Source organism: Gadus morhua, chromosome 17 (assembly GCF_902167405.1).
Source record: "Gadus morhua chromosome 17, gadMor3.0, whole genome shotgun sequence".
Lineage (NCBI taxonomy): Eukaryota > Metazoa > Chordata > Actinopteri > Gadiformes > Gadidae > Gadus > Gadus morhua.
The window spans coordinates 5,815,458-5,826,038 of NC_044064.1; the positions used below are offsets into that span (position 1 = coordinate 5,815,458).

The window sequence follows — 10,581 nt, forward strand, 5'->3', positions numbered from 1 at the left end:
CATCGCTTCAGAATGACGGATCTAGTGTGTGGAGATGGAAGTGCAGATGGGAACGATCTATGTTAATAACTCCATTGATCATTTGCGGTCTTGTTTGAGAGTACAGATTGGGTTTTTATGGACGGTCGGTCTTACCTGGCGTTGGCACTGTGGTTGGTCTCGGAGTTGTAGGTCCTTGGGTTGTTGGTTTAGGTGTAGTTGGGCCCGGAGATGTTGGTTTGGGTGTAGTTGGGGCTGGAGTTGGAGGTTTAGATTGGCATTATCAAGAGAGATTTACCTCATCATTAGAGGTTTACACTATTAAAAGAGATTTACATTTCTTAAATACATTAACCATATTAGCATAGGTTAACATTACCACAAGAGGTCTACATTGTCATAACTTAGACAAGTTCAAGAGGTTTACTTGCTCACAAGAGCCTGACTTGATCACTAGAGAGCTACCTGGGAGCCCCAGAGGACAGACTGCGTCTTACTTGTAGGGTAACAGCCCAGCTCTCCTCCTTGGAGCTTGCACTCCTGCTCTGGGGGGCAGACTGAGGACTGGCAAGTGACGAAGGGGGCGTCGCATCTACATTTCAGCTGACAGTCGTCCACGTAAAACTCATCGCCAGGCTGGGAGAGAGAGAGAGAGAGAGAGACAGAGACAGAGACAGAGACAGAGAGACAGACAGACAGACGGAGAGGGGCACAGAGAGGTTAAGCGGGAGAGAAAAGACGGATGTTGCAAACTGTCAGCTGGTAATATGAATGGGGAGTTTGGAGTGTATCATCAACCTCACTTAGAAAGACCAACCAACCAACCATTAGACACAAACACAGACACACGCACACACACATAGACACACACACACACACACACACAGACACACACACACCCGTACCTCATAGTACTGTCCGTTGACTGTGTAGTTGCAGCCACAGGAGCTCTTCTCCACACACTTGCCGGCGCTCACCACGAAGCCGGGGTCGCACACGCAGCCCTCGGAGCAGGGGCCCCCACAGCCCGAGGACCCCCCACTGCAGGACTCCTGGCAGGGGGGCGCACACGGCTCGTAGTGGCTGTTGGGATCACATGGGAGAGCTGGGGAGAGAGAGAGAGAGAGACAGACAGACAGACAGACAGACAGACAGACAGACAGACAGACAGACAGACAGACAGACAGACAGACAGACAGAGAGAGGGTGATTACATAACCATTTAAGCCGACTATACAGGTGTGACTGATTTTGTGACTTCTTCATACAGTAAACTGGAGATGAAGATCATTGAGAAGGGGACGAACCATCCATCTTACACCCATCATCCCTTTGTACACACCAAAGGGATGATCACACACAGACACACACACACACAAACACACACACACACACACACACACACAAACACTCACGGCAGAAGGTGTTGTTCCTCCAGGTTCCCACGGTAACGCCGCGGTCCTGGCACTCGTTGACGTACGCCTCGATGGCCTCACAGAGGACGGGCCTGCTGCCGTCCAGCGCACACAGGTCAAACAGGCAGTCCTTGAAGTAGCTCTGCACACACACACGCACACACACAGACACACACACACACACACACACCTTCCGTTAAGAGCAGGTCTGGACAATCTCAATGTCAATTATTTGACTGGTTTTGTTTGAGGGCAGCACAGGCATATTAATCCATGATGTTTATATCTTCCCGGACATTGTGTCGGTCAGTATTTGCGATGCGTTTCCCTGTGTTTGTGTGTGATCCAGTGTGTCCATGTGATCGTGTGTAGAGATGTTTTCCACCTTTTGTCTGTGGTTGTGTGATCCAATGAGTGTGTTCTTGTGGTTGTGTAGATGGGGGGGGAGGACGACTCACATTGGGGTTGACTTTGCGGTGGCAGATGGCGAAGGGGCCCTTCTTGTCCAGCAGCATGCCACAGAAGCCAGAGCTCTCGTAGCGGTCCTGCTCTTCCTCTGTACAGCCAGGAACCGTGGTGTTGGGCTTGACATTGCAGCTACGAGAGAGACGGACCAGACCTCAGTGAGTACTCAGTGTTTAATGATGGACCGATTCATTCTGCTCTCACTGCGTCTATGAGTGCCTTGACAAACGGTCAAACACAGGTGTAGTCATGTAGCTGTCTGGGCGGACATGTGATGGTACTAACGTTGGATCGGTGACCCAGCTGTGTCCAAAGTCGTTGGCGTTCGGGGTCAGAGATCCGTCAGGCTTCCTGAAGTCATCCTTGGCATTGAGGTTGTAGTCTCCGCACAGTCCACACAACTTGTCCTGGTAGCTGTAGGGCACAGGGATGGGATGAGGGAATGTCCTCGGCCACTTATCATGACAACTGACAGGTGAATGGGAACAGCAGGAGTCTACTTACTCTTTGATCACCTTGATGTCCATGAAGTGGTTCCCATCGTAGCGAACGGTGACGCCAAAGTCCATGGAAACCGTGTAGAATTTACCAGACTTGAACACTGAGACGCCGGGGCTGGGAGTCAAGGGCAGGTTTACATTGGTCCCGTTCAGCTATAAAAAAATAGGAAGCATTTTAGAGGAGCACAATTGCCGAAGAACGTTTTCAAAGCCATGTCTGAGGTGTGCTTAGGGGAAGCTAAAGGAGTCATTGGCATTTCTTGATGGCATTTGTCATTTTTGCTTCCACATAACCATGTGAGGTAATAAAATTGCTCCTGGAAAAACCCTTCATAAAGCACTTCAACAGCAGTGAACAGCTTGCCACTGTGGGAGCGCTGTCTAAATTACTGTCACTTTCAGTCTGCTTTGGTCCTTCTTTACCTGAACAGTGCCTCCCTTCAGGATAGAGATCTTCTGCATGCGCACGTAAACGTGCACAGCCTTAATGTAGGAGATGGACGGGTTGTTGTGGCGGTTCTCGTTGTCGGCGTGGACCTCAAAGTGAGGGACGGACGTGTCGTTGCACGGCTCTGACATCACGTAGCTGCAGTTGCCCATGAAGTTGTACTTGCGCTTATCAAAGGTGCTGTAGTGAGGATCCCCCGACGCAACGCACGTGGACGTGTCTGGAGGATTAGGGTAGAAATAGACATTGTTTTTAGCCCGGAAAGATCTAACATGTTTTACAAGGAAGTAACGACGGATCACCACTCCAATCCAACTTCACGACAGCGCGGTTACCTTTAGGATAGCATCCGTGCGTCCCGCTGACCTCTCGGCACTCCTCGGTGGGGTCGCAGGAGTTGTCCACGCAGGACAGGGTGTAGTTCCCTGCACAGCGACACAGCTGGGAACAGCCGTCACCGTAGATGATCTCTCCGGGCTGTGGAAGAAGAAAGAGTGAGAGTGAGGAAGAGCGAGCCGAAAGCCATCAGCTAAGGCAATCCTTCTTTTCAGGGTGTCATTCCGTCATTCTGTCTGTGTCGGGTTCTGTAACCTCGTAGTAGTTGTTGTTGCCGTCCAAGCAGCCACACTTGTCCAGAGGCACACAGCGGCGGCCCTTGAACACGAAGCCCGGCTTGCAGAAGCAGCCGCTGATGCAGGAGCCGCTACAGTTGGTGGAGGGATCCTCACAGCTGGGAATACAGGCCGGCCCGCACTCTATGTACTCCGCGCCCGGAGGGCATTTATCTTTGAGAGAAGACGGACGACGAAAAAGATAAATAAGACACAGAACACAGACATCGCTTCAGAATGACGGATCTATGAGTGGCTCCAGTGGGTGGAGATGGATGTGAAGATGGGAACGATCTATGTTAATGATTCTATGGATCATTTGTGGTCGTGTATGAGAGTACCAATTGGATTTTGATGGACTTACTTGGAGTTGTAGGTCCTGGGGTTGAGGGTTTAGGTGTAGTTGGGCCTGGAGTTGATGGTTTAGGTGTAGTTGGGCCTGCAGTTGATGGTTTAGGTGTCGTAGGTCCTGGGACCGTTGGTTTAGGTGTAGTTGGTCCTGGGGTGGTTGCTAAAACAGAACATAACAGGAATTACAAGAGTAAGAAACAGTAGGGAAAACATAATGCACATGATGTAGATGTCTTCTTCCCGGTAGACACAAAGACAAAATTCACAATCGACTCACCTTCACAAACCATAACACATACAGCATCCACAGCGATGTCTGTCAGGGCAGTCTCTCCAAAGGTACCCACGATCACAAACTGAAACACAAATCCAAAAGTCATTCACCACTGATGTACAAAATTGACGAAGCCCCTATTGCGTGGCGGTCAGGGCTCTGCGACGTTTACCTCGACAGCCGAGGTTCCGATGTACCGGGCCTCCGCCGGCCTCCAGCCCTCGCCTTGGTTTCCCCGGACACTGAAGAGACGGTCTCCCACGGCGCCACCTATGAACACACCAACATCGACCCGATGAGTGCATTGTCGTCTTGTGGCAGCGGCGTTCACAGAACTTACAGTCTGCATCGCTCATTTATGGGTCTGTTTCCTTTTATGTACCGGGGCACGGGTCGCGGCCAACACCCGTGAGGATGAGTCCGCAAAATGTGGGCTGGTGCATGTGTAAGGTGCAGCAGTGTAATGAGCGGCACTCCGGTTGGTACTGCGATGACGCCCTTGTGAATGGGATCTCTTGGATAAAGCGAGCTCTGTTTCGGCATGTCACTCCCCCGGGAATTTGGGCTTCGTACCTGCAGTGACAGTGTGCACACTCAGCTCCATGCTGCTGGCGCTGCCGTACATGTAGTAGTGGAAGGTGAGGTCCAGACAGCCGGACGAAGGTGTGGACGGACTTCTGATTTCGGCCTTGGCTCCAGCTATGGCCGTGCTGGATTCCATCAACATGTAGCTGCCCACTGCAAACAGAGAAAACAGCACCAACTTTCAAAACGTGTCAGTCCATTCTTTCTAATTAATTGTTTTATTATTTGTGCGGTATTTTTAAATATCAGACTTGAGTTTTCTGCAATGTTGAAAGCTGTTTGTTATCAGAAAAAACATTTATATGACATAATATACCATGATATGATTAAATAAACAAGACTATTGCCACTCACGTCCGGGTTTGGAAAAGTCATCATTCGGGCCTGTGCCTGCGGTTTCTGTAGCCCCGGTCCACTGCTCAAAGCCGTAGATGTCTGGATTCTCTGGTATGGGTGCGGTCCAACCACACAGGTCACCGATGGTGTCAAAACCACAGCCATGCACGCAAGCTGTGGGCAGTAAATAGCTATGTGATACAGAAACACTGCATGTGTATGTTTGTCAGTGGTTGTAGGAGTACCCGAATACCATTCTTGAGTAAAAGTACAGATATCTTCACAGAAAAGGACTCTGGTAAAAGTAAAAAGTCAACCAATAGAACACCACCCGAGTAAAATTCTTAAAGTATCTGATGTTAATTGTACGTAAGTATCAAAAGTAATTAAGCATTGAAAGTAAAAGTAGAATTAGATACTGCTATTAAAATAAGCAAATCAACAAATGTTTTCACATTTGAGATTTATTGGAACTTTCAAAATATATAAACCGTCTATACTCAGGGTCTTTCCTCTGTGTGTGTGTGTGTGTGTGTGTGTGTGTGTGTGTGTGTGTGTGTGTGTGTGTGTGTGTGTGTGTGTGTGTGTGTGTGTGTGTGTGTGTGTGTGTGTGTGTGTGTGTGTGTGTGTGTTCTTGCGCTTGGAACTAACATGGACAAGCTCCTTCACTGATGACAATGTTGTCAAGGGCCGAGTCACACGAGTCGGTGAATCCTCTCTTAGCCTCAAAGACAATCTGTGAACAATCATCACAACATCATCATGAGAGACACATCGTCACAGAAAGATACACATTGGTAGACAAAGTCCAAAAAAATAATAGGCATGCCCTATAAAGTCAACACTAACAAGGAGATTTGTTTTTTGTTTTTGTTTGAGATGTGAGATTGTGTGTGTGTGTGTGTGTGTGTGTGTGTGTGTGTGTGTGTGTGTGTGTGTGTGTGTGTGTGTGTGTGTGTGTGTGTGTGTGTGTGTGTGTGTGTGTGTGTGTGTCTGCCCATGTCACAACATACAGAGATTTGCAGGGATTTCAGTATTTCATGTTCTTCGAAAGATAAGAATGTTGTGTATAATATTGTTTGCTTTGTCACACTGCAATGGTTTTACAACAAAAAGATAGCAGGTCCTGTAAAAAAAATTGTATTGGTTGTAAAAGGTTTTCAAGACGTGTTCAAGCACGCAACATTATTTTTGTTTCGTTTAAGCTGAAACTACTTTGATTGACCTCTGTCAGTTTGAAACCATTTTATTTGGTTAGAACTAGGCAGACCGTTTCAAAGCACTGAATTAGTTAAAGAGCAAGTGAACTGAAAATCCCTTTATGTGTTTTAAACGTAGTCATTTGTCTAACATAATTGTCAACATGGTAATCTATGCCATGTAATCACTGTCACTGAAATAAAATCCTGTGTTTTTGCCATTCTCCCCAAAACAATATGTGAACATGTGGCGTTCTGTTCGTGACGGCCTGGTGGCGAAGTTTGTGTGGACGTTTTCGAGCTCTGTCTGGGCAGCGGTGGACTGCGTGGTCCGCGAGAATGATTTTCGGAAACTTGTAGTGTAACGCTACGGCGCGTGCCGGATTTTATAGACAACATCGCTTATAATAACGATCATAGCAGTTGCACAACGACGGTACTAAAAAAGTATCATAAAGTTGGCGTTGGTCGTAACCATGGAGATAACACGCCCTCCTCTTTTCTAAAACTCTCAACCCTAAACGTCTCTCAACCCTAAAGTGTTTGAATTCCATCTGAAACAATGGGCTCACTGGCTCTTTGGGGCCTCATTAGTGGTATAAGGAATTTGAGTTTACACATTTTTTTCAACATAAATAGCATGTATTTAAAAGAGTACTACATAAAGTACAACATAAAGAGTACTACATTTTTTTAGTAGGCAGGAGGGTTTCCGTTGAGGAAGATGACATAGCTGCATTGTTACTAGCTATCGCTGTAAATGTGCTAGCTATCGGCAGATCCCGGAGTTGTTAAAAGATTTGCTTATCTCTATGATATGGGGAAAACTGTAAGTTAATAGTACATGGGTCATGGGTGAGTCCCTGGAGGGCACACGCCCAGGATACACCCATTGTTTCATGTTTTTTTTTTTTTTTTATTGTCTAATTCGATTGTTTTTTCCACCAATTTCCATTTTATAGGACTAGCTATATCCACACACAGTATAGCACTTTGGGGCCATACAGCTTGTTAAAAAATGTTCGCAGAAAGAAAATTGTGTATGAAAATTGTTAAAAAAAAAATACAAAATCAGAAGAGAGGAGAAATACTGACGTCAATCTGCTGCCTGGAGCCCTTGGTCACGGTGACGGACCCAGCCAGCCAGGAAGGACTCTGGATGCCCTTCCTCGCCCACACCTCGGTCTCTGTACCCCCAGATCTCTTGGCCAGGACCCTCAGCGTGTTGTCGCTGTCGAAGCCGTACATGTAATATCGGAATTGGACGCATATTTGCGTGGCGGGGGACGTGAGGGCGGGGCTGAGCAGGCGAGCGTTCTGCTGGTTGACCACGTTGTCACTCTCGTGGTAGATGTAGAAGCCCTCTGGAGGAGCAGAGAGGGAAGGAAAAGAGTGGGGTTATTAAAGGGATTCTTGAGAAAAAAAAATTGTTCTGACTTTTTTCTCAGAATTTTGACTTTAAAGTCAGAATTCCATAGTTTTTGAGTCCAAATTCTGACTTTATTCTCAGAATTCTAAGCATGAAGTCGGAACTGTATTTTTTTCTTATGTGTTGACCTAATCCTCTTCCGTAGAGGTGGATTGGAAAAACTATTAAAAAATACAAATGTCGCAACGTTAGGCCTACTTTACAGTACTGTGTTCTTATCCTTTGTAGCATCCAAAAGGGGGGGGATTTGTTTAGTCAGTCACTTACAATACAATGGATCTTATATCATATCAGAGGGAGATTGGTGTTCAATGGTTCTGTAGCAGCCGAAAAACATGAGCCCTGGGCTTCATCCAGAATGGGATAGCCAGGATATATTTTTATGTAAACCCCAGTGGTGTCATTAGGTAGGATTTCTAGAATGGCCGTACATGTTTGGGATTTAAACTTTTTGGGATTCAAATCGAATTAATCATTGTATTATTTATTTATACTCTACTGTAGAAATTATTTGGTAACACATAATTAGCCATTAATGAACATTAGTATTATATATATAGCCTATATATACATATACACATATATATATATATATATATATATATATATATATATATATATATATATATATATATATATATATACACACACATGATGAATGAACCCTAACGTAGAGTTTAGGGTTAGGGTTATGGCTAACCCTAACCTTATTAAATAATGAATAAATGAATACCCTACACAATAACATGGACATTATTAGTACAGGATTACTAGACCATAAGTTATAACTGTTAGTTTATTGTAAGTTAAAGCTTAATACTGAATTAAATAACGTTAATAAAGGTTAACTATTCCACTGTTATAAAGTGTCACCAACGATGTTTACTCATTCATTATCCATCCAAGGATGGCGGGGGGCACAATTCTGCCACAATGTAATGAAAAAGACAACCGACGGCTATTCAAGCCATCCAGGGTGAGTACTGACTTCCGTCGGGGTAGTCCCCGCTGGGCCCCGTCCCCTGGGTGGGGGTGGGGCCTTTGTGTCGGGTCCAGTCGCTGTTGTCCGCCCTGTCCTGTACAAAGCTGCAGAACGGCGCGCCGGCATCGTTGAAGTCGCAGGAGGCGAGAACGGCTAGGTAGAGGGGCGAGAGAGAGAGCGAGCGAGAGAGAGAGAGAGTGAGAGCGAGAGCGAGAGCGAGAGATTATAGTTCAGAGGATGCATGGAAAGTTCAAGAACACCTTTGAGATAGCAGGCCACACACAATAAAAAGCTACTTTTTCTGCTTTTTTCAAACACTCATAATGTTGTTGATCATTATCAGGCTTTTGAAAGTGACGATTGGGTAAACCTGCCCTTTTGTGTCGACAACAGGGCTATATTTGCCCAAGGCACACTTTGAACTGTTAATGTAAAGCCTTGTGTTTTACGCACCACTTTCAGGCAACATGTTTCACATTATGTAATACAGAGCCCCACCCATGACTGTGATTCACAAGTAAAGGTATGTACAAGATGACTTTCCCCTTTTAAACATTAGTTTAATATTTGAATAATGTTAGATATGATAACACAAGAAGATGACAAGATGACAATGAATGAATAAATATGCATCAATCTATGCGCAGAATAAATCAATCAGAAATAAATTCAACGAGAAGCTTACTAGATTTGTACAACTTTGTATTCAATTATTTTTATATTGGTAGCTTCCTCAATGATAAAACAGTATTTTGCAGAATAGTGAAGATCTTTTTTTAGTCTAATTCTGTCACTCTTAAAGCAGGATGTTGGTTGACTGGTTGAGTCAATGGTCCAAATGTTATAAAATTAGCAAATTCATTATCATATATTGCGTAGCCGTAAACTACCGGGCTCGGCCAGGCTTCACCTGATATTACACAGACGTATCCATAACTATAGCAATGGGAGGGCTGGGTTGGTTCTTAATTTATTAGGGGATTAAAGCCATGAGATATGAGCCATCACAAGATAAGTCCAGAGCATTGCTTTGGCTATCACCACACAGCGATGCATCATGGGATCAAAACGGATGAGTGTGTGATGTGTTGCTTAAGGATTAAATATCGATTTAAATTGATCTTCAATGTGCAGCATGCGTCTCAATAATCTGTGTGCAAAGATGAGCTTTGAATGTGCATTGAGATATACAGAAAATACAATCTCTGCTAAATGATCTTAAACATGGTGACTTACTGGCATCTCCGGTTGTTGTTCTGACGCTGTTAAGGGGAAAAGCAAGAAAATAAATTAAAGAAATAAAGATGAAGATGAATCATAATTAATCAATCAAGCCATAATATGAGCATTTTTTATAAGCCTTTCTAAATAGTAGTTTATGCCAATGACCAAATAAAAATCATTCAAATCGTTTTGATATGTGGTTGATTGATTCCAATTTCACTTAATCAAATATTGAGGGAATCAATTAATTCAAGTTAGGTCCTCAAAGTTTAGTACAAATAAAACTATGAAATTAACATTTTGAACACCAATACACCAAAAATGTAAACAACCTTTGATTTCTTTCTTTTTTTTATTCTATGCAGTAGTTTAACATTCATCATATGGATATATTCATATGCGAATCCTCTCTTACCCTTCCTCTGTGAGTGTGTCTGCTATGCATGCGCTTATCCAAAACAGAACACAAAGCCATTCTAAACGACCCATGGCTAACGCTGAAGGTTAGCGATGGAAGTAGATAGAGCTAGCACCCTAGCTACGGGTCTTTATACCCTCGTCTGAGGCCGGGGATGACCATGGGGACAAAAAAAAGGGTTGGGTTGAATGCAATGGTTGGAAGGGGGGGGGGGGGGGGGTGGAGGAAATCAGCTAAAGGACGGGCAGAGGCGTGGGTCGGGAATAGGCTCATTACACGCAATATTTGTAATTGACTTTTATGACGGCCTTTTACATGTTCAAAACCCAGGTCAATGAGTAACTGGACTTGGGTGAGGCCCGTTC

At 44.8% G+C, this 10,581-nt stretch overlaps 1 protein-coding gene across 3 annotated transcripts in view; it reads right to left on the bottom strand.

The window, feature by feature from the left end:
- The window catches only part of zanl (zonadhesin, like), a 38,231-nt gene extending 27,896 nt beyond the window's left edge, over positions 1-10,335 (bottom strand). For 2 of the 3 annotated variants that reach the window (XM_030338016.1, XM_030338018.1), the window contains exons 1-20: positions 10,214-10,335; positions 9,811-9,836; positions 8,581-8,727; positions 7,259-7,527; positions 5,616-5,700; positions 4,983-5,138; positions 4,617-4,781; positions 4,216-4,313; positions 4,047-4,125; positions 3,783-3,929; positions 3,399-3,592; positions 3,143-3,284; positions 2,783-3,027; positions 2,364-2,512; positions 2,145-2,273; positions 1,853-1,991; positions 1,395-1,536; positions 885-1,084; positions 477-615; positions 136-234 (exon numbers count right to left, since the gene is read on the bottom strand). In XM_030338016.1, coding sequence (XP_030193876.1) covers positions 136-234; positions 477-615; positions 885-1,084; positions 1,395-1,536; positions 1,853-1,991; positions 2,145-2,273; positions 2,364-2,512; positions 2,783-3,027; positions 3,143-3,284; positions 3,399-3,592; positions 3,783-3,929; positions 4,047-4,125; positions 4,216-4,313; positions 4,617-4,781; positions 4,983-5,138; positions 5,616-5,700; positions 7,259-7,527; positions 8,581-8,727; positions 9,811-9,836; positions 10,214-10,287 — 2,824 coding nt within the window. In that variant the 5' untranslated portion in view covers positions 10,288-10,335. The remainder of the gene's footprint in view (positions 1-135; positions 235-476; positions 616-884; positions 1,085-1,394; positions 1,537-1,852; positions 1,992-2,144; positions 2,274-2,363; positions 2,513-2,782; positions 3,028-3,142; positions 3,285-3,398; positions 3,593-3,782; positions 3,930-4,046; positions 4,126-4,215; positions 4,314-4,616; positions 4,782-4,982; positions 5,139-5,615; positions 5,701-7,258; positions 7,528-8,580; positions 8,728-9,810; positions 9,837-10,213) is intronic. The other variant, XM_030338019.1, reaches the window with a different exon arrangement.
- Positions 10,336-10,581: the final 246 nt, after the last annotated feature.